This window comes from Trachypithecus francoisi, unplaced genomic scaffold (assembly GCF_009764315.1).
Source record: "Trachypithecus francoisi isolate TF-2019V2 unplaced genomic scaffold, Tfra_2.0 Lachesis_group12, whole genome shotgun sequence".
NCBI classification, from domain to species: domain Eukaryota; kingdom Metazoa; phylum Chordata; class Mammalia; order Primates; family Cercopithecidae; genus Trachypithecus; species Trachypithecus francoisi.
The window spans coordinates 26,797,258-26,820,245 of NW_022681457.1; the positions used below are offsets into that span (position 1 = coordinate 26,797,258).

Below are 22,988 nucleotides of genomic sequence, written 5' to 3' on the forward strand. Positions count from 1 at the left end.
ACCTTATCCTCTCCACATTTTTCCTTCTGATTCAGACCTCTGAGGAGTGTCACATCCCACTGGGCAACATATGTCTGTAGAAAAAAGCCAACAGTATCTTCTGAATCACATCTTTTAGGAAATGGCAAGGATAGTTTTTTTTTCTGTTGCCCTTGTGAATCTAGGGTATGTTTCAAGAATAAAATGTATAATAGATTTGTTTAGAAGGTCACTGAAGAATTCTGCTTTAATAATAACAAAAATCAACTTTTTCTTCCTGCGTGTGTGTGTTCACGTGTAGGAGGGCAGTAGTTTGTCTTAGTCATTTATCTTTAAATATTTAGCCCTGAAAAATCATAGTCACATAACTCTTCTATCTCAGGTTGTTACTAAGGCAGTGTTGTGTATTCTGGTATCTTGAATGGAAAGCTTAAAGCAATTCTGGTGGTTTCTAAAGAATGAAGAACAGTTGTAAAATTTGTGGAACTCTGCTAGGGTTCCGTGGCCATCTATGCCTGTCAAACGTGGATCGCACAATTAAAATATTTGGTTCCTCACCAGGATTGTCCTTGACATACCCATGACTTGCCCCTCTCATTGTAGCTCTGTTCATTCAGTAAGCATTATTATATCTAATAGGTCCTGGATATTTCTAAAGTGAACAAAGTGCAGGTATAACTAACTTTGCACTGGGCTGGTGACAGTGAAGAAGAATGTGTGGAAAAGAGGGAATAGAGGTAGACTAAGCTTGTCAAGGAGCTCCTGACGTAGGAGGGTTCAGAGACATATATTCAGTAACACATGGTACAGGTGAGGTGTTCTAAGAGGTAAGTGGAATGATTTTTGCAAGTAAGGAGTGGCATTTTTGGTTAAAATAATTGCGTGAAAAAAGATGGGTGTTTAGATTAGTCTTAGTGCTACGTTTCTGGAAACTCTATCCATGACCCAAGACAATGTAAATATGCCTGACGGTTTTTTTTTTTTTTTTCCATCATCCAAAATTCTGATTTGAGGAGACAGTTGGGTGTGGTGGTTCATGCTTGTAATCCCAGCAGTTTGGGAGACAGAGGCAGGAGGATCACTTGAGCCCAGGAGTTTGAGATCAGCCTGGGCAACACGATGAAAGCCCCTCTCTACAAAAATATAGAAAAATTACCTGGGCATGGTGATGCATGCCTATCTGTACTCACAGCTAGTCAGAGGCTGAGGTGGGAGGATCACCTGATCCTGGGGAGGTCAAGGCTGCAGTGAGCTGAGATCACGCCACTGCACTCCAGCCTGGGCCACAGAGCAAGATTCCACCTCAAAAAGAATAAAAATGAAAAGAATTTGGACAGTGACCCTTAGATGAATGTTATTTTCTTTGTTGGCATTTTTCCCCCTGGACTTTGAACGTAGAGTTTGATCAAGGCATTTCTTTATTGTGTGTTTGGTTTGCATGAAGGATCAGCAGTTATTTGGAGTTTGGTTTGCATAGACAATTATTTTTGGGCTGGGTGCGGTGACTCACGCCTGTAATCCCAGCACTTTGGGAGGCTGAGGTGGGTGAATCACGAGGTCAGGAGCTCGAGACCAGCCTGGCCAACATGGTGAAACCCCATCTTTACTAAAAATACAAAAAATTAGCTGTGCGTGGTGGCGGGTGCCTGTAATCCCAGCTACTTGGGAGGCTAAGGCAGGAGAATCGCTTGAACCTGGGAGGCAGAGGTTGCAGTGAGTCGAGATCATGCCACTGTACTTTAGCCCAGGCGACAGTGCAGTAGCCTAGGCGACTCCATCTCAGAGAAAAAAAAAAAAAAAAAAAAAGTAACCAGATAACTGTAACAGTGTTCCCTAGAATGCTGTGTCATTAAGTTTGTGTTGTAAAACAGGTTTGACAGTTTTTATCATGTTAGAAGAAGGAATTGTAAAACCCAAGACCTATGTTTGATTATAAAGCTTGACTATCTCTTATCCAAAATGCCTGGGACGAGAAGTATTTTGGATTTCCGATTTTTTGGATTTTAGAATATCTGCCTTATATTTACTGGTTGGGTATATCTAATCCAAAAAAAATGCAAAATCTGAGATTCTTCAATAGGCATTTTCTTTGAGGATCATGTTGGTGCTCAAAATTTTGGATTTTGGAGCATTTCAGAGTTCAGATTTTCCTATTAGGGATACTCGTACTTTCTAACATAAGTATTTGTATATTCTCAAATAAAATAATTTGTAGACATATAATTAATTTCAAGTTAAATAGTGCACTAAGACCAAATGACTTTGCTGGAAGAAGATAGGCAATAAGAAGAAACAGTGTATCTGCTTCACTTAAGACTAGGTAACAGGTTTTTTCTTTTTTTTTGATGGAATTTTGCTCTTGCTGCCCAGGCTGGAGTGCAATGGTGCAATCTTGGCTCACTGTAACCTCCGCCTCCCAGGCTCAAGCGATTCTCCTGCCTCAGCCTCCTGAGTAGCTGGGATTACAGGCGCCTGCCACTATGCCTGGCTAATTTTTTGTATTTTTAGTAGAGATGGGGTTTCACTGTGTTGGCCAGGCTGGTCTCAAACTCCTGACGTCAGGTGATCTGCCCACCTCGGCCTCCCAAAGTGCTGTGATTACGGGTGTGAGCCACTGTGCCTGGTCTAGGTAACAGTTTTCTAAACAGAGTAATACTGGTTGATTTACATAGGAAATACCACTATTCAGTGGGGTTAAGTTATGAAGAGACATTTGGGTGACATGTGACCTGAAATTTTAGCACACTGCCATCTTCTTACACACTTTATCCAAACTACACAGCCTGATCAGACTTTGTATCTAGCTGCTGATTCCACTGAAGCTATTGCTACTCCTTTGTTAATGCTCCCAGGTGATTGCATGAATTTCTTCTGGTGCTGAGCATTCATAATTTTCCGTAAGTACTTATTGATCAGCAGCTGTGTGCCAGACACCACAGTAGAGCAACAAAGAGACTAGGCGGGGCCTGGCTCTCCTGATACTCAGAATCCAGTGGTGTTTTCAGCTGTTTTTTTTTTTTTGAGACAGGGTCTTGCTCCGTCGCCAGGCTGAGTGCAGTGGCGCAATCTCGGCTCACTGCAACCTGCACCTCCCAGGTTCAAGCGATTCTTCTGCCTCAGCCTCCCGAGTATCTGGGACTACGGGCAGTGCCACCACACCCAGCAAATTTTTGTATGTTTAGTAGAGACGGGGTTTCGCCATGTTGGCCAGGATAGTCTCCATGTCTTGACCTGGTGATCTGCCCTCCTGGGCCTCCCAAAATGCCGGGATTACAGGTGTGAGCCAGTTTTTAGCTTTTCTGCTACCCTAGGCAGTGAGGGTTATCTTTAATTTCTTTAATTTAAATCAAAACCCTGGTAACTCACTTTTTCTCTTAGTGACTTTTCGTACGTTCTGCACCCTTGATGTCAATATGAGCTCAGAGTAGCTGACTGAAAAACATAATAAAGCCTTGGATCTTTTCTCTTTCTCATTTAATATAGATTCTGTCCTGCATTCCTGTCCTCCATGTCCGTTTCCAGTGTTTTTCTTCTGATTGATCTGACTGCTGCTTTGGGGTGAGGAACAATTGTACCATAGTATAGTAGACAATGGTGGCTTATTTTATGTGTGTCTCAGAGATTGACTAGATTTTAACATTAAAGAACATTAAGGGGACAATATAGAAAACATGTTTACACATATTTGACTAGACCTTAGAAAAGCTTGGTTCATGGATCAATAAACAAATTGAATATACATTTTTTGTGTCTTGATAAGCTAGGCATCCGTCATTCCCAAGAGGGAGTAGCATGCTTCCTGACCTCATAGTCCAGGAGTGCTGCACAAATGGTTGCAGAATAGGTAGGGTCTTAGGAGCACCAGTGAAGAGGGAGTGAAAGGTGACGGGTGGTGCAGAGAGGGAAGACCCTCTTTTGAAGGTGAGGGAGGGGAAGGTATTAGGAAGGCTTCCTGGAGAAGCCGACACCCAGAATCATATTTGTAAGGTGGGAATGAAGCACATTTTAGAGGGAGGGAAGATCACGTGGAAAAGCTCTAGAGGTATGAAACAACATGGTGTGTTCTGGAAACCACAAGTAGTTGGGTAACCCTGGAGCTGAAAATATAAGCAGATGAGGCTGGACAAGTGGACAGGGGCAAAAGTTAAACCTTCATGAAGTTTAGAATCAGGGAGTTGAATAAGCGTCAAAGTTAATATTAAAAATGAGTTAGTGGGAGTTAAAAGTAAAATTTAAAACTTTGAGTTTAAAAGTGTAAACAACATATTTTTAAACTTTATTTCCAACATTTAAAAGTTAACTGGATTGACCGGGCGCGGTGGCTCATGCCTGTAATCCCAGCCCTTTGGGAGGTCGAGGCGGGCAGATCACAAGGTCAGGCGATTGAGACCGCCCTGGTAACACGGTGAAACCCCGTCCGTCTCTACTAAAAATACAAAAAATTAGCTGGGCGTGGTTGCAGGCGCCTGTAGTCCCAGCTACTCAGGAGGCTGAGGCAGGAAAATGGTGTAAACCCGGGAGACGGAGCTTGCAGTGAGCCAGGGTCGTGCCACTGCACTCCAGCCTGGGCGATGAGCGAAATTCTGTCTCAAAGAAAAAAAAAATCACCCCTCTTCCGTTAAACCTTGTGTAGTAATGGAAAACAAAGCAATATAAAACTCTTGATTGTCCTGTCACCAATAAGAGAACCCAGATTTTGGAGAGATGGACAGGTTGATTAGGGATAAAGGGAGAATGAGATGTGGAAAACTGCAGAGAATTTAATTTTATCTTTTTCTGTAATACATGATCACTATAAAACATCCAGGCCATACGGAGAAATGCAACAGAAAGCAACAAATCACCTGAAATTCCACCAGCCACAAACAACCAGGGTGAACAGTTGAAAAGCATCATTCTAGATACCTCCCTGTGCACATATGTAGATAGAAATGTGTAAGAAGGCATCAGACTTTCTGTGCTTTAAAAAAGTATTTAATTTTACTGTATTTTTTTTTTTTTAAAAGGTGGAGTCTCGCCCTGTCACTGAGGCTGGAGTGCAGTGGCACAAGCTCGGCTAACTGCAATCTCCGCCTCCTGGGTTCAAGCGATTCTCCTGCCTCAACCTCCCAAGTAGTTGGGATTATAGGCACACACCACCATGACTGGCTAATTTTTTATATTTTTGATAGAGACAGGGTTTCACCATGTGGGGCTGGCTGGTCTCAAACTTCTGACCTCAAGTAACCCACCCGCCTTGGCCTCCCAAAGTGCTGGAATTACAAGTGTGAGCCACCGTACTTGTCCTTAATTTTACTGAAATTTAACAATAACAAAACTAAACTGAACCTGAAGGAATTATTACTGAGCTTCAGATAAATCTTTTTTCATCACCAAGGATATTAATTCCTATGAGAGCTCTTCAACATTATAAAAGCCACTAGACTGACAGTTGTTTTGTTTTGTTTTAAATTCACATTTCAAATTTAGACAGGAGGCATTGTCTCTCTACAGTGAACCGTGAGGGAATTTATACTTCCTTTAACCTCCTCTCACCCTTTGTCTCTCCCAATTTTTTTGGCTTTTGTCGTTAAAAATTTATTATAGTTTTCTTCTGCGAATGTAAGTCCTCAGTTTTTTTCTTACATTTAAAAAATTTAGATGAATTCTATGCACTGGTTCTTTTACCCACCTCTACCTATTTTATTTTGATTAATCTCTTGGTTATATCTGTGAATATACTAGAAATCATTGAAACGTACACTTTAAATGAATTAATTGTATGGTATGTGAATTATATCTGAGTAAAAGTGTACTGCTGTTTAACACAGCTTTTTCATTCAACACTGGGTTGACTGGATTTTGTTGGATATTTTTTTTCGTCCCTCCCTCTTCTCCCCTCCCTGCAGAAAAGCTCATAATATGTTAATGTCTAATTTTTCTACAGTTAGCTAACTGTGGTATTTTTGAGTTGTTTTTTTGTCTTTCAAAACATTACAACCATTGTTTCATTGTCTTCTGGCCTTGTTCCCCATTTTATTTTATTTTTATTTGTTAAATAGAGACAGGGTCTTACTCTGGCACCCAGGCAAGAGTACAATGGTGCAATCGTATTAATAGCTCACTGCACTCTCAAACTCCTGGATCCTCCCGCCTCGGCCTCCCAAGTAGCTAGGACTACAGGCATATACTGCCATGTCCAGCTAGTTTTTTATTTTTTGTTTAGACAGGGTCTTGCTGTGTTGCCCAGGCTGGTCTCGAACTCTTAGGCTCAAGCAGTCTTCCTGCCTGAGCTCTCCAAAGTACTTGGATTTACAGGTGTGAGCCACTGTGCACAGCCCTTTTCCACCTGTTTCAAGGAGATTTTTTTCACCCCGGTATTTCTTCATACCTGAAGTCCATAGAATAACTTGATGTTGTTTTTATTTATGTATGTATGTCCTATATAGAGTGTGTCCTCTCTATATAGGACTGAATCTGCAATTCAGTTCTTTCAGGGAAGTTTTCCTGTATTATATCCTTTTTGTCGTTTGTTCAGATTTTCTATTTCAATAAAACTAGTTATATTGGATATTCTATTGATATTCTATTTTTTGTCTTTATCCTTTAAGTTTTTCTTGCTTCTGTGTTTCCTTCTACTTTCAGGCACACTCCTATCTTTTATTTTGAGGCAGGAGAGAATGAAACTTTGTTTATATTTCGTAACGGTTTGATTTTTCAACCTGTATGTGCCATGCACCTGTGCTGTGGGCCCTTGCACTTACTGTTCCCTCTACCAGCAGTGCCCTGTCTCCAGATATCTGGGTGGATTGCTGGATATGGATCCCTACACAGATAACACTTCCTCAGAAGGTCTGTCTTGTACCATTCTGTCTACCCACGTCACTCTTCTTACATTATTATAATGTGACATTATGAATTTATCAGCATATTTGATTTTCCATTCCTCCCCTATCCATGCATCCCCAGTGCAGGCCCCAGAAGCACAGATTATGTCCATTTTGTTCATGGCTATATTGCCAGCACCTATAACAGTGCTTGGCATATAGTAAAGACTTATACGTCCAGTTGTAGACAGGTCATGCCTGCAATCTGTAGCTGAGCCTTTAGAAGGTATACTTGGATTCTGTTACTTTTCTGGAGATAGAAATATGGGCCTATGGTGAAATCATTTACAAATTTCTTTAGTCTTAATTGAAATACAGTGGGACCAGTTTTCCCCTAATTTGTATATGGGGACTTATATTCAAAGAACAAGCAAGCAGGCCAGACGCAGTGGCTCATGCCTATAATCCTAGCACTTTGGGAGGCCAAAGAGGAGAATCGCTTGAGTCCAGCCTGGTTAACAAAGCCAGACCCCATCTGCATGCACGTGTGCGCACGCCCACATACACACACAAAATCCAGGTGTGGTGATGTTTGCTTGTAGTCCAGCTACTTGGGTGGGGGGTGGCTGAGGCAAGAGGAACCCGGAGCCCAGGAGTTAGAGGTTGCAGTAAGCTATGATCGCATCACTGCCCTCCATTTGAGACCCTGTCTCAAACAAAACAAAACACAACAAACAAACCATGCAGAATTCTTAAACGGAAAAGCCTTTAAACAAGGGGTTTACAGATGACAGCTCCTTCCTCAGTGGAATATGCATTTGCCCTTATGGGGAAAGGGCTCAGTGATTTTAGTATAACTTATTTAAGAATGAGGGTTATAAGGTAACAGTTTTATCTGTGTCTTTATTCAGGAAAAATCATTGCGATGATCCCAGAGGATCTCAGTGAAGCCATTTGGGAATTTCCCCAAGAATTCCTACCTGAAAGGAATTCATCTTTTATTTCCCTAAGCGTCTTTGAAGATGCACACTTGTGGTTTAAAACCAAATTTTCTGGAGTACTTATCTTCTGTTTATCAGTGGATCACCAAGTAGTGATTGTAGCATATCTAGGTTTTTAAAGTCTTTTTTTCTTTCTTTCTTTTCCTTCCTCCTCCCTTCCTCCTTACCTCCTTTCCTGCCTCTATCTTGCCCTGTCACCCAGGCTGGAGTGCAGTGGCACAATCACAGCTCACTGCATCCTCAGTCCCTTGGGCTCAAGGAATCCTCCCACCTCAGCTTTGGGGGTCTTTTTCTATTAACTTATAAGCTTCCTGAGGTGAAACCCTGGGATCTATAACTAGTGTCCCAGGAAGCTTCCATGAGCAGAAAGTGGGTTCTTAGAGCTCTCAGCACGGTGGGGAGTATGGGGCTCACAGAGTGATAGGAGAGAGCATAAACTTCAGTTGCCAACATCTGGAGCACAGCTGCTGCTTTTGTTTTCTTTCTTTTTTTTTTTTTTTTTTTTTTTTTTACTTCTACTTTCATTTTAGGTTTAGGGGATACTTGTGCAGGTTTGTTACATGAACTACAGGCCCCTGCCACCACACCCGGCTAATTTTTTTATGTTGGTGGTAGAGATGGGGTTTCACCATGTTAGCCAGGATGGTCTCGATCTCCTGACCTCGTGATCTGCCCGCCTCAGCCTCCCAAAGTGCTGGGATTATAGGCGTGAGCCACCGCGCCCGGCTACATGGGTAAATTTCGTGTACGGATGATCCTGTCACCAAGGTAGCATAGTACCTGACAGGTAGCTTTCCAACCTCTCCACCCCGGTCCTGGTTCAGGCGGTCCCTGTTGTCTGTTGTGCCCATCTTTGTGTCCATGTGTATTCAGTTAGCTACCCCTTATAAGTGAGAACACATGGTATTTGGTTTTCTGGTCCTGTGCTAGTTCTCTTAGGCTAATGGCCTTCAGCTGCATCCATGTTGCTACAGAGGACATGATCTCATTCTTCTTATGGCTGTGTAGTATTCCATGGTGTATATATACCACATTTTCTTTATCCAGTCCACCACTGATGGGCATCTCTGTTGATTCCATGTTTTTGCTATGGTGAATAGTACTGTTATGAACATACAAGTACATGTGTCTTTTTGGTAGGACAATTTATTTTTCTTTGGATATATACCCAATAATGGTTGTGCTGGTAGTTGTAAGTTCTTTGGGAAATCTCCACTGCTTTCCACAGTGACTGAACTAATTTACATTCCCACTAGCAGTGTATAAGTGTTCCTGTTTCTCTGCAAACTTGCTGGCATTTGTTGTTTTTTGACTTTTTAATAGTAGGACAGCTGCTGCTGCTTTTCACCATCTTTTAATAATAACTGGATGACATGGAATCTGGAGGTCTTTGATACAAATATACAAGTAAACATTGTGTAAACAGATAAGGAAAGTATAAGATAGGAGAGAGAAAAGGCCTTTATGAAGCAGGTTTTGGTGGTGATTAATTTGCTACTAAGGCTTGCAGTTCGTGAATGATTTGAAATCCTGGGCTAGGGAAGGCTGTGGAAGAATAACCAACCACCTGCTTTTGACTTTAAGCTAATCATTCAGTGATTGATTGTCATGAACAATGGCTTGCCTTTGTAACTTGGTTCTTACTTACTCAACAACTGGGAAGAGATCGGTGGTCTGAAGCAACTATGTTAGCTCCAGATCTTAATGGAGGTAGGAAGGGGGCTGATGTCGCACAGCCTTTTCACAAGCTGCCAACCCCAGGCGGACGTTGGAAGTTGCCCTTCCGAACTGCCCTTTCATTTCCATCAGGCAGAGGGCTTGCTTTGCTGCCTGGGAATGTGGTGGTGGACTCTGGCTCTGCACCCTTCCTGCAGAGTGAATGCACTCCAAATTAGAAAAACAGAAGTGTCCTACTTTCTCTTCCCCACCACTGCCTCAGCTTGTTGCTGCGGCACCTCCTGCTTCAGCTGCCCTTCCTTGGGCTCTTGGCATGGCTGGGAGGAGCAGGTGCCAAGGCCCAGTGGCCAGCACTGCTGGGAACGCAATACCAGTCAGGAATTTAATGGTATCTCACTGCACTTAGTATATATCTTGGGGGGTCTTTAAAAAAACAACCTGTAGATGTCACAATTAGTGATATAACAAGACAGATTCTGGAAGAAATTTAAAAATATAAAATTTCAGCTTTCAGTCTGGATTGGCTGTTTGAATGAAAAGAGTGAGCAGCTTTTCTAGGCTTGGTTAGGGGGTGAGGAATAGGGATAGTCTGGTGTGGAAACATGCAGTGGAACAGTCCCCTCTGAGGAGTTAACAGGAGGAAAGCAAGCAGTCTATGCTTAAACATGATCTTTATTTTACGTTAGCTATTGGCATTTCTACTTCTTCAACAATTAATGGAATATATTCACATTTGGAATAGGCTAATTAAGGAACCTAGAATAACGCTAGTCAGTCATTTAGAAAGCCTTTCTTGGAGTGTTACTTTTAGTAAATGTAAAAGCATACTTCAATTTGTAATTCTCTCTAAATGGAAAAATTATAAATGCTGCCACCTGTTGACAGAATTTGAGTGTGCATTCTACTCCGCTTGGTCAGTGATCCCTGCCCACAAGGGATCTTACTGGCTGGATAATGATCCTCAGCTAAAAATGCTTTAAAATGTGCTGGTCTGACTGTACCTTATCTGATATTCTGTTCTTGGCAGCTGATTGGTGTGAGAATTACACCTGAATTGCTTTGATTTGTTCAGGCTTGTGACATGGATGTAGATCAATTTAAAGAATGCTGAAGCTCCCAGGCTACTTTATAGAATCCACCATTTAAGGCACCATTTCATATTGTACGCTCTGAAGCCTTAAAGTTAGGATCTGTGGCTGAAAAGTATGCTTTTCTTTTTTCTTTTTTAAGATAGAGTCTTGCTCAGTCACCCAGGCTGGAGTGCAGTGGCGTGAACATGGCTCACTGCAGCCTCGCCCCCATGGACTCAAGTGATCCTCCTGCCTCAGCCTCCTGAGTAGCTGGGACTAAAGACACGCACCACCATGCCTGGCTAATTTTAAATTATTTTTTAGAGACAGGATCTCACTTCATTGCCCAGGCTGGTCCCAAAATCCTGGGCTCAAGTGAAATCCTCCCAAAATGCTGGGACTGTAGGTGTTAGTCATTCTTCTCGGCTGAGTATCCATATTTTAAAAGTCTTGTAGATGAATAAATACTGCTACTCACTTTGTAGAGCCCTTGTCCTTATGTCTAACCAGAGTGAGAGAGAGCCCCTCTTCAGGACCTGTGACACCCACACCTGTGACATAGCACCCCAAACTTTGGAGGCAGCCTTAGCCTATCCCCAGGGTCTTTGTGACCACTGCTGGGTCTAGTTCACCACACTTGCCCTGAAAATGGCACTTTTTGAGGCCAGTCACTTCCAACTCTGCCTTTCATTTCTGAGAGGGAGGTAAGCCATCCTCTTATTCTCCTTTCTTTTATATCTGTTTCGGTTTCTCTGTTATTGATTCCCCTCCTCACCTTACCCTCTGGAATCCTTTTTCCTGAGAGTTTCCCCCACCCTCCTCGCCACATACCCATGCTATTTGCAGAAGTCTCCACTTTCTGTAATAGAGAGAACCTAGATTTCCCCTTAGGATGCTACTTTCTTTCTTGTCTTTTCTGTTACCGAGAACTTTCTCCTATGTGAAAATCTCATGTTGGGTGATGGTGGTGGTGGTATTATTATTCTGTCTCCTAGTGTGTCTTTCATCCTTTTCTGAAAGCTCAAATCTATCTTTATCCTTCATGTCTTTCTTGTTCTCAAAGCTGCCGTTTGTCTTTTTACCTCCAGTCCCACATTGCCTTCATTTTTTCCAAGTACTGCCCGCCCCCTGCCATGCAGTTTATCCTGAGCCAGCCAGTATTCTGGAATTTACATATAGTAATTTACTTATTTCTCATAATGACTTTATGAATTAGGTATTATTATTTTCATAGGCATAGAGAAGTAAAGTAACCAGGGTCACAAGTAAGGGGCTTAGCTGGACCTCAAACATAGGCAGCTTGCCTCTGGATCCATATTCCTAACTGTGAAGCAACTTTTCCTTAGTCATGTGTTTCAGGTCATGTGCAAAGATGCTCATTGCAGTTTGACTGGAAACAACTTGGATGTCCATCATTAGGGGATTGGTTAAATTATGCTTTATCCAAACCATGCTGTAGTCTGCAGTTATTAAAGAGAATGATTCCCAGCACTTTGGGAAGCTGAGGCAACAGGATTGCTTGAGGCCAGGAGTTCAAGACCAGCCCAGCGAACAAACCAAGACCCTGTCTCTGCAGAAGAGAATGAGACAGTAATATGTATTATGCAGAAAAAAATCTCGAAAGAGAAAAAGCAAGGTGCAGAACATTTGTTGTGTGTATATGGGAAGAAAATCATCTGTACGTGCAGTGCTGGATCAGGCGGTTCCTGAAGCCATACAAGATTTGGATTCCTCAAGTCGTTTTGTAAGCTGCCCATCACAGACATCAGGATCAGGCATTTCTCCCTGTCTGAGAATTTGCTTCTCACAGTCTGCCGTTTTCTGTTCAGGAGGAAGACCGCATGGTGTGGTACATGGCATGTGATTGTAGAGACAAATAGCACTTGATTTAAATCTAGGTTCATCACTTATCATGTGATCTTGAGCAAGTCATTTCACTTTTCCCAGCCTTGGTTTTTACAGTTTTCAAATGGGGGTAAGGCCTACCTGACAGAATTATTGTGACTTTTGAGATAATATATGCTCATTCAACAAATATTTTTATTCGGCACCTACTGTGTGCAAAGTACTCTTACAGCACTAAGAATATAGCAGTAAACAATAACTTAAAATGTTCTACTCTAATTTAGCTTACTTCTGGTGGGAATAGAAACACTTATAAAGTAAATCATATATGGCAAATGGTGATATATACTCTGAAGGAAAACAAAAGGAAAATAAAGGGTGAATAGGATTGTTGGCATGTGGTAGAGTGCAGTTAGAGAAGTCTTGACAAGGCACCACTGGAGCCAAGATGTGGAGGAGCTGAGGATATACGTGGGAGTCTGGAGCAAAAGTGGAGGGGACATGAACTGTGAATGTCCAAGGTGGGCACATGCTTGCCTGCTTGAGAGCTGCAAGGACGCCAGTATGGCTGGCATGGAAACATGGACAGAGAAATGAGGTGAGAGAGGTGGCAGGGCAGGGGCCCAGATGGGTAGGCCTTTGCAAGCCTGTACAATTTTGGCTTTTCTTCTGCATGTAATATATCTGGCACATCAGGGATGCTCTACAAGTGGTAACTGTGATGATAAGGATGCCACCGTGATACTCTGCTTTTTTTTTTTTTTTTTTTTTTTTTTTTTTTTTTGAGACGGAGTCTTGCTCTGTCGCCCAGGCTGGAGTGCAGTGGCCAGATCTCAGCTCACTGCAAGCTCCGCCTCCCGGGTTCACGCTATTTTCCTGCCTCAGCCTCCCGAGTAGCTGGGACTACATGCGCCCGCCACCTCGCCCGGCTAGTTTTTTGGATTTTTTAGTAGAGATGGGGTTTCACCGTGTTAGCCAGGATGGTCTCGATCTCCTGACCTCGTGATCCGCCCGTCTCGGCCTCCCAAAGTGCTGGGATTACAGGCTTGAGCCACCGCGCCCGGCCGATACTCTGCTCTTTAGGTAGGTAGAAGAAAGATAGATGGGGTAACATTGTAGGCACAATCTCAGTGCACTGCACCCTCTGCCTCCTGGGCTCAAGTGATGTTCCCACCTTAGCCTCCCAAAGTGCTGGGATGAGCCACTGTGCTCAGCCTAGGATCCTCCCTCCAACTTTTTTTTTGAGACAGGATCTTGGCCTGTCACCTAGGCTGTAGTACAGTGGCACAATCACAGCTCACTGTAGCCTCGACTTGCTGGGCTTAAGCGATCCTCCTACCTCAGCCTCCCAAGTAGCTGGGACTACAGATGGGCACCACCATGCCCACCTAATTTTTGTAGTTTTTGTAGAGATGAGGTCTCACTATGTTGCCCAGGCTGGAGGGTTCTTTTTAACAATTACTTTTTATATGCCTGATACAGCAGCATCGTTGGATAGAAAGAGAGAGCACTTCAGCAGAAATCTAAACACCTGATGTCATATATGCATTGTGCTGTTGGCTTTCACTGAATCCAAACTTAATTAAACTGAGGGTAATAACTTCTCTGTCCACCTCATAGGGTTAATGAGAAGAATAAGAGATAAGTAAATTTATAGAAATGCTTTGTGAACAGTTTCGTATATGTGAAGCATAAAGGCTTTCTTTGCTTGAGCTGCAGACTTGGAAGCCATGTAGTCCAGCTCCTTCGAAGGCATAGTTGTCTTGCCTTTGTGAATGCTTCTAGAAAAGGGCACTCACTACAGAAAATACCACAAAGCTGCCACTTTTCATGATTTGGATCCTTATTTACAGTTAACACAGCCTGCACGTGCACTAGTTCCTTAGAAGTTGTGCCATGTTGCTGCCTCAAGGTACATCAACAGCTTAAGAGTGAGTACTAAGTGAGTACTTAAGCTGTTGTACTGTCAACAGCTTAAGAGTCAGTCTTTGTGTTGAATGTATCCATCTGTAACCCAAATGAAACCCCACCATGATAAGGTGTTGAACCGGATCAGGAAAGTAGATTAAGGAGCTTTACTATTAAAGAGTCAGGTAGGTGATGAAAGGGGCAAACTGAGAAACCAAGGGAAGGAGGCTAATGGAAGTAGTGGCTGTGTTGTGCCCAGGTTCTGTGCTGTGCTGGGGTTGAGCTCCCTATGACTAATGACTACCTGTGCCGAGCTGTAACTGCCACAGAGAGCACCAGGGACTCCCCAAACTCTTCGAAAAAACCCAGAAAAGGAATTAAATGTGGGAAATTAAATGTGGGTGGATGAGGGCCTTTCTTTCCTGCTGCTGCTTTTGTATTGGATTGGGAAATGAGCTGCGCTTCTAGGTGAGCTCTAGCAAAAGCAGCGGCGACTGTTTATTAACCAGAACACTCTCCACGTGCCCAGCACTTTGCATCTTATACATTTAACGGGGATTGTCACCGTTTTTTTTTTTTTTTTTCTTCTTCTTTTTTTTTGAGACGGAGTCTTGCTCTGTCGCCCGGGCTGGAGTGCAGTGGCCAGATCTCGGCTCACTGCAAGCTCCACCTCCCAGGTTTACGCCATTCTCCTGCCTCAGCCTCCCGAGTAGCTGGGACTACAGGCGCCTGCCACCTCGCCCGGCTAGTTTTTTTTTTGTATTTTTTAGCAGAGACGTGGTTTCACCGTGTTAGCCAGGATGGTCTCGATCTTCTGACCTCGTGATCCGCCTGTCTCGGCCTCCTAAAGTGCTGGGATTACAGGCATGAGCCACCGCGCCCGGCAGGGATTGTCACTTTTAATCCTCAAACTGCACTGTGCAGTAGGCATTACCCTTTGTCATGGGCTGAGTTGTGGATGTGTCCTCTGACCCCGAATTGCTGTGTTGAAGCCCTAACGGCCCCCCCCCAGCCCCCGCAATACCTCAGATTGTGACTATATTTAGAGATAAGATCTGTAAAGAGGTGATTAAGTTAAAATGAGGCCATTAGAGTGGGCCCCAATCCAATCTGACTGGTGTCCTTATAAGAAAAGGACATTTGGACATGGATACATAGAGTGAAGACCATGTGAAGGCAGCAGGAGAGACAGCCATCTATGAATCACTAGAGGCCTCTGAAGGAACAAACCCTGCTGATACTTTGGTCTTGGACTTAACAGCCTCCAGGATTGTTTAAGCCACCCAGTCTGTGGTAGCCCTAGCAAATTAATGTGCCCCCCTTTTTTTTTGTGGTGGTGGTGTTTTGTTTGTTTTGAGATGGAGTCCCTTTCTGTCGCCCAGGCTGGAGTGTAGTGACATGATCTCAGCTCACTACAACCTCTACCTCCGGGTTCAAGCGATTCTCTTGCCTCAGCCTCCTGAGTAGCTGGGATTACAGGCGTGGGCCACCATGCCTGGCTTATTTTTGTATTTTTAGTAGAGATGGGGTTTCGCCATATTGGCCAGGCTGGTCTTGAACTCCTGACCTCAAGAGATCCATCCTTCTTGACGTCCCAGAGTGCTAGGATTACAGGCATGAGCCACTGTGCCCTGCCCCTTTTTTCATATCTGAGGAAACTAAGGATCCGAGAGTGTATGAAACTTGCCAAAGTTCTCATAGTTACGGCTAGGTAAAGGCCAGGGATTAAATCCAGGTATGTCTGATTCCAGGTAGAGTTAAATCTAAGGATTAAATCCAGGTGTGTCTGTTTTCAAAGCGTGTGCTTATACCTAATGTGTTATATTGAGTCCTAAGAGTGTCTGCCTTAAGGCTGCTTCTCCTCACTTTTGAAATAGTGAGTGGCACCCAGATCTTTGACTTATGTCTGGTACATTGTTCTTACTAATATACCATGCTTGCTCCCCTGCCACCACTTTCCTTAGAGGTAAGACACTGGACAAGTACATGAGCACCTCTGGAGAAGAACTGCTCAAACAGGTGACTAAGTTAGGGACTTCGTAAATCTGGAAAGATTTGCATGTGTTTGGGACTTTCCTTCCCAGCTGTCTTCTGATGAAATGAGATAGAGGCAACTTGTTCTTCAAAGTGGTTTGTTACCTGCTTAGAAGTAGAGTTAAGCCTGACAGAAAAATGGGGCGGATGAGTGTTTAGCATTATACTTGCACTGTTGCTGTCACTGAGAAGTTTGGTGGTTTGTCATGAATCAGGGGTAAATATTAGAAATACCCAAGTCCTGCTCTCACTCCTAGATGTTCTACTCTAGGAAGTCTGGCACAGGATCTGAGCATCCATCATCACTGATTTTTTTCTTTTCTTTTCTTTTTGAGGCAGAGTCTTGCTCTGTCACCAGGCTGGAGTGCAGTGGCGCGATCTCGGCTCATTGCAACCTCCGCCTCCCGGGTTTCAGTGATTCTCCTGCCTTAGCCTCCTGATTAGCTGGGATTACAGGTGCCTGCCCATGCCTGGCTAAGTTTTGTATTTTTAGTAGAGACGGGGTTTCACCAAGTTGGCCAGGATGGTCTTGATCTCTTGACCTCAGGTCATCCATCTGCCTTGGCCTCCCAAAGTGCTGGGATTACAGGCCTGAGCCACCGCACTCGGCCCTGATTTTTTCTTTTGAGTGTTCCTTGATGATTTTGATGTGTCTCATCAAATGGAGAATGCTTGAAGTTGTGGAATGGTTTATTTCTATAGTTGTTCCTTCTAAACCAGCTTCAGGTACCTGTTGCTTGTAGTCTAAACCACTGGAAATTCATTATCATCTGTGGTCATTAGCAGGTCTGAATGTGAGAGTCCAGTAGGTAGCAGGTGCTATCCAACATGTTTTTGAAATTTGTCTTGCTGAGTTCAACCTGTCTTGTACACTTTGCATTTTACTCCTCCAGAGGGCTCCAGAGCTCAGCTGAGCAGACTGGCTTGTACCCTCATTAGACAAGGAAACTAGCCAATAAGATTTGAGTTTTTATTTGTTGGAGGAACTAATGTTACTTTATCTTTCAGAGCTTCCTATTCTTTTCTAGTGGTTACCGCCCGCCAGCCCCCACCCCAACTCCCTACCACACCCCAAGCTCTCAACCTCTATCTAAAGGATATAAAGACTTTTCTTGTCAAGGTCACAGATGCTAGAACACAAGGCAGGGACTGTCGCTAAGATTTCAGGTCTTTACAAGAGGGATCTCTAAAATTCTTTGTTTACATTTATCAGTCAAAATGTTGAATTTACATCTTCAATATATGGATAATTATGTATCAAGTATTTACCCATGCAATTTCACTAATGTGATACGTTTTTTTTTTCCTCCCCGACAGTCTTTACTCTGTCACCCAGGCTGGAGTGCAGTGGTACGAACTCAGCTCACTGCTACTTCTGCCTCCCAGGTTCAAGCAATTCTCGTGCCCCAACCTCCCTAGTGGCTGGGATTACAGGCATGTGCCACCACGCCCGGCTGATTTTTGTATTTTTAGTAGACATGCAGTTTTGCCATGTTGACCAGGCTGGTCTCAAACTCCTGGCCTCAAGTGATCCACCATCCTGGGCTTCCCAAAGGGCTGGGATTACAGGCATGAGCCATCATGCCCGTCCACTAATACGACATTCTTTTAAAAGAACAAGCCTCCCCCTTCCCCAAGGTTCAAATATTTTCTTTCTGTACTCCAATGAAGATAGCTTTGGAAGCCACTGCTTTAGAAAATACTTTTCATTGATGCAGCAGAGGTTTGGGGGGAAAGAGTTTATAGATGATCTTGAGGTTGTTTGGGCTGTAGGTACCTTTCTTTCCTTTTCTCTTTCTTTCTCTTTCTCTCTGTTTCTCTGTCTTCTTTTCTTTCTTTTATTCTTTTTTTTTGAGACAGGAGCTTACTATCTCACTCTGTCACCCAGGCTGGAGTGCAGTAGTGTGATTGTAGCTCACTGCAGCCTTGAACTCCGTGGGCTCAAGTGATCTTCCCACCTCAGCTTCCCAAGTACCTGGGACTACAGGTGTGCATCACTAGTAACAGCTACTTTTTAAATTTTTATTTTTGGTAGAGATGCGTTCTCTCTACATTGCCCAGGCCGGCCTTGAATTCCTGACCTCAGGTGATCCCACTGCCTTGGCCTCCTGAAGTGTTGAGATTACAGGAGTGAGCAACTGTGCCTGGCCTTGCAGGCAACTTTTTATTTCAATTGTCATCTTGACGTTTTAGTGAAGAGTGGGTTGTCCAGGGAAAGGCAGAACCTGACAGCATTGAGGGGGGATTTTATGTGGATGGCTCACAGGCAGTAAGGAAGGCTTTGGAGAGAATATTGGAGAGTTTACAAGCAATAGGTACCTGAAGCAGTAGTGTGGGTGGATTTTGTCGCATTCAATTCAGTGAGCACTCAGAAATTAGCTTGGCATTCACACAGACTTAGGGGTTTCAATGCAGTGCTGCACATTCATGTTTGAGCCACCAACTTTCTACAGTAAGGAAAGGAGTTCTGGCCGGGCGCGGTGGCTCAAGCCTGTAATCCCAGCACTTTGGGAGGCCGAGACGGGCGGATCACGAGGTCAGGAGATCGAGACCATCCTGGCGAACACTGTGAAACCCCGTCTCTACTAAAAAATACAAAAAACTAGCCGGGCGAGGTGGCGGGCGTCTGTAGTCCCAGCTACTCGGGAGGCTGAGGCAGGAGAATGGCGTGAACCCGGGAGGCGGAGCTTGCAGTGAGCTGAGATCCGGCCACTGCACTCCAGCCCCGGCGACAGAGCAAGACTCCGTCTCAAAAAAAAAAAAAAAAAAAAAAGGAAAGGAGTTCTTTGAATTGTAAGTGCTACAGGGCCATGAATACCCATTTTTAAGTTGTCATCTTGATACTTCCAATTTGGAAGGGTAGAGATGGGCTGGTATTCTTATCTGAATGGATTTAAAGTTTCTCTTCCGGATATTCCATCTTTTATTATACTTTCAGCTCTTCATCCACCTGGTTCTTTTACCTAATTAGGATATAAAGACATTTTTTAAAAAGTGATATTAGATCCAGCAAGATTTTTGTCAGAGCAGATAAACTGGAGTGATTTATTTAGGAAAAAGTTACCACTATGCAGCCCCACCCGAGCCAAACCTGGAGTTACATTTAAAGAGGTCAGTCTCTGAAGAAAAGTGTAATTTGGGGTCATATGACCTAACTCCTGAGGTCATCCAGAGCTTATACTTAAATCAGAAAAGGAAGAGATGCCCATGAGCCCAAATTTTAATTTTGTTATTTCCACACATTTAGAAAAGTAGGAAGAATAAGTTTTACAGTATCCCAATAGATTTAAAAACTCTAGTTCCCTTTAAAATATTTTAAATAGACTTAAAACAATTTAAAATTTTTTCCAGCTTTATCACAGTATACTTGACAGATAAGTGTATATATTTAAGGTGTACAACGTGATGCTTTGATACATACAGTGTGACATGATTACCACAGTCAGATTTAATAATTAACATATCCATCACCTCATATAGGTATGATTTCTTATGTGTATGGCGAGAGTCCTTAAAATCAGCTCTCAGCACATTTCAAGTATACAATACAGTATTTATGATAGTCACCATGTTATTAATCAGATTCCCGCACTTTGGTTAAAGTGTAGACTCAGGTGAAGGTCGGGGTGGAGGATCATACTTTCACTGATTTAGACTCTAAAATAAATGTATGTGGTTAGTTTTGCTAACCTAAGAACCTACTCACAAACGGCTAGGATATAAGATATGATATTTTCCCTTCACTTCTTTAACAGAAGTGGAAATGAAGGTGATGTAACTTGCCTGCGGTCACACAGGTACTTAAGAGCAGAGAAAGGACTAGAGCCAGGACTGGTTTAGTGATTTTTAGTTTAGCGCATTTTAAATTTTTATCATGTGATTCCTTAATCTTTGAGTCTTCCAAATGCAGAAGCTAGGTTGTAGAATAGCATATTTTATTTTAATATTACATTTATGGAGATAGACGTTCTTGGTTAAAGCTCTTTTTTAAAAAATAATTTCAACTTTTAGATTCAGAAGATACATGTGCAAGTTTGTGACATGGATTTATTATGTGGTGCTAAGGTTTGGGATGCAAATTATCCCATCACCCAGATAGTGTAAAGCTCCTTTTAGAATGGTGTATGCAGATTTAATTCTGTCACTGAAAAGGTTTCAAGAACTAATTGGAATTGGGCAATATCTTGCGCATTTGACTTGTATTATTTTTGGCATTTAGGTTTTCCTAGGACATTAGGACAAGCTGAAGCCCTGGACAAAATCTGTGAAGTGGATCTAGTGATCAGTTTGAACATTCCATTTGAAACACTTAAAGATCGTCTCAGCCGCCGTTGGATTCACCCTCCTAGCGGAAGGGTATATAACCTGGACTTCAATCCACCTCATGTACATGTAAGAATATACAAAGTGCTTTCACAACCCAACAAGAAAAAGATAAACAATTTTCATTGAAAAGTGGAGAAAAGGATATGAGTAGACCTTTCAAAAAAGAATAAATCTACATGACTAAAAAACATTTTTTGAATGTTCAAATGTAGTAGTCAAGGAAGGGACATTTAAGTATTTAAATAGGATATCACTTTGGATCCATTAGACTGGCAAAATCAAAATAGAAAAATTTTAATTTTATATTTATTACTGATAAATATATGTAAATAATGTATATAATTATATATATATATATTTATTTATTTATTTTTTTTTTTTTTGAGACGGAGTCTTGCTCTGTCGCCGGGGCTGGAGTGCAGTGGCCGGATCTCAGCTCACTGCAAGCTCCGCCTCCCGGGTTCACGCCATTCTCCTGCCTCAGCCTCCCGAGTAGCTGGGACTACAGACGCCCGCCACCTCGCCCGGCTAGTTTTTTGTATTTTTTAGTAGAGACGGGGTTTCACCGTGTTAGCCAGGATGGTCTCGATCTCCTGACCTCGTGATCCGCCCGTCTCGGCCTCCCAAAGTGCTGGGATTACAGGCTTGAGCCACCGCGCCCGGCCTATATATTTATTTTATTTAAAAAATAAAGTCTATTGCTGGTGGGATCTGGGGAAAATAGTACTCTCATTTTTGTTAGCTGAAGTATTTCTAGCCTCTTTTTTTTTTTGAGACGGAGTCTCGCTCTGTCGCCCGGCCTGGAGTGCAGTGGCCGGATCTCAGCTCACTGCAAGCTCCGCCTCCCGGGTTTACCGCCATTCTCCTGCCTCAGCCTCCCGAGTAGCTGGGACTACAGGCGCCCACCACCTCGCCCGGCTATTTTTTTCTATTTTTTAGTAGAGACGAGGTTTCACAGTGTTAGCCAGGATGGTCTGGATCTCCTGACCTCGTGATCCGCCCGTCTCGGCCTCCCAAAGTGCTGGGATTACAGGCTTGAGCCACCGCGCCCGGCCTTTCTAGCCTCTTTTTAAAGCAACATAGCAATGTACATTAAGAATTTTAAGTAAATATTTAATTCAGGCTACTTTTAGGAGAATAGCTGTGGAAATGGAAGCATTAGTAGATTAGGTCATGTATACATTGATGTTTGTTTCAATGTTGCTGTAGTGGCCAAAAAACAAAACCAAAAAAATCTCAAAAAAGCAAATGAATGTTCATCTATAGGGGAATGGTTAAATGAATTGGAGAATATTTACACCATCTTGGAATATAATATGGTCAGTAAAAAGAATGAATTAGCACTACTTAAAACTTAATACACCTTATTTTTAGATAAGCTTTAGGTTTACATAAAAATTAAATGGAAAATCCCCTCCCTCACCCACGCTTCTCCATTATTAGCATTTTGCATTAGTGTGGTACATTTGTTACAGTTAATAAACTAATAATAGAAAAGTTATTAACTAAAATTCATAGTTTGCATTGGCGTTCTCATTTTCTCTTTTATAGTCCGGATTTTGACAAATGCACAATGACATGACATTTGTCCATCATTACTGCCTTATACAGAATCGCTTCATGGTCTTATAATATCTCCTGTGCCCTACCTATTAATTCCTCGCTGATTTTCCCCAAACTTCTGAAAACTACAGATCTTTTTTGCTGTCCTTATAATTTTGCCTTCTATAATATGTCATATCATTGGAATCATATAGTATATCTGCTTGTCAGACTTGCTTCTTTCACTTAGTGGTATGCATTACACATTCTGTGTTTTTTGGAGGCTTGGTAGCTGATTTATTTTTGTAAGTGAATAATGTTCCATTGTATGGATGTACCACAGTTTATTAATTTTGAAGAACATCTTGGTTCCATGTCTTGGCATTTATGAATAAAGTTGCTCCAAATATTCATGTGCAGAGTTTTGTGCAAATGTAAGTTTTCACCTATTTTTAGTAAAGACCAAGGAGTGTAATTGCTGGATTGTAAGTATATATTTAGCTTTGTGAGAAACTGGCAAATTATCTTCCAAACTGGTTATTTGATTTTGCATTTCCACCAGCAATAAATGTTTCTATTTCTCCACATTGTCACCAGTATTTAGTGTAGTCAGTGTTTTAGATTTCAGCCATTCTACTAGGTAAGCATTATAGTTTTTTGACATGGAGAAATCTTCTGAAAGTTTTTTTCTTTTCTTTTTTGAGATGGAGTCTTGCTCCATCACCTAGGCTGGAGTGCAGTGGTGTGATCTCGGCTCATTGCAGCCTCTGCCTCCTGGGTTCAAGTGATTCTTCTGCCTC

General features: G+C 42.6%; 1 protein-coding gene across 5 annotated transcripts in view; it reads left to right on the plus strand.

Annotated features, from left to right (window-relative positions):
* Positions 1-22,988, plus strand: part of AK4 (adenylate kinase 4) — an 88,924-nt gene that overhangs the window by 54,051 nt on the left and 11,885 nt on the right. For all 5 annotated transcript variants that reach the window (XM_033225167.1, XM_033225171.1, XM_033225169.1 and 2 more), the window contains one exon: positions 20,540-20,712. In XM_033225167.1, coding sequence (XP_033081058.1) covers positions 20,540-20,712 — 173 coding nt within the window. The remainder of the gene's footprint in view (positions 1-20,539; positions 20,713-22,988) is intronic.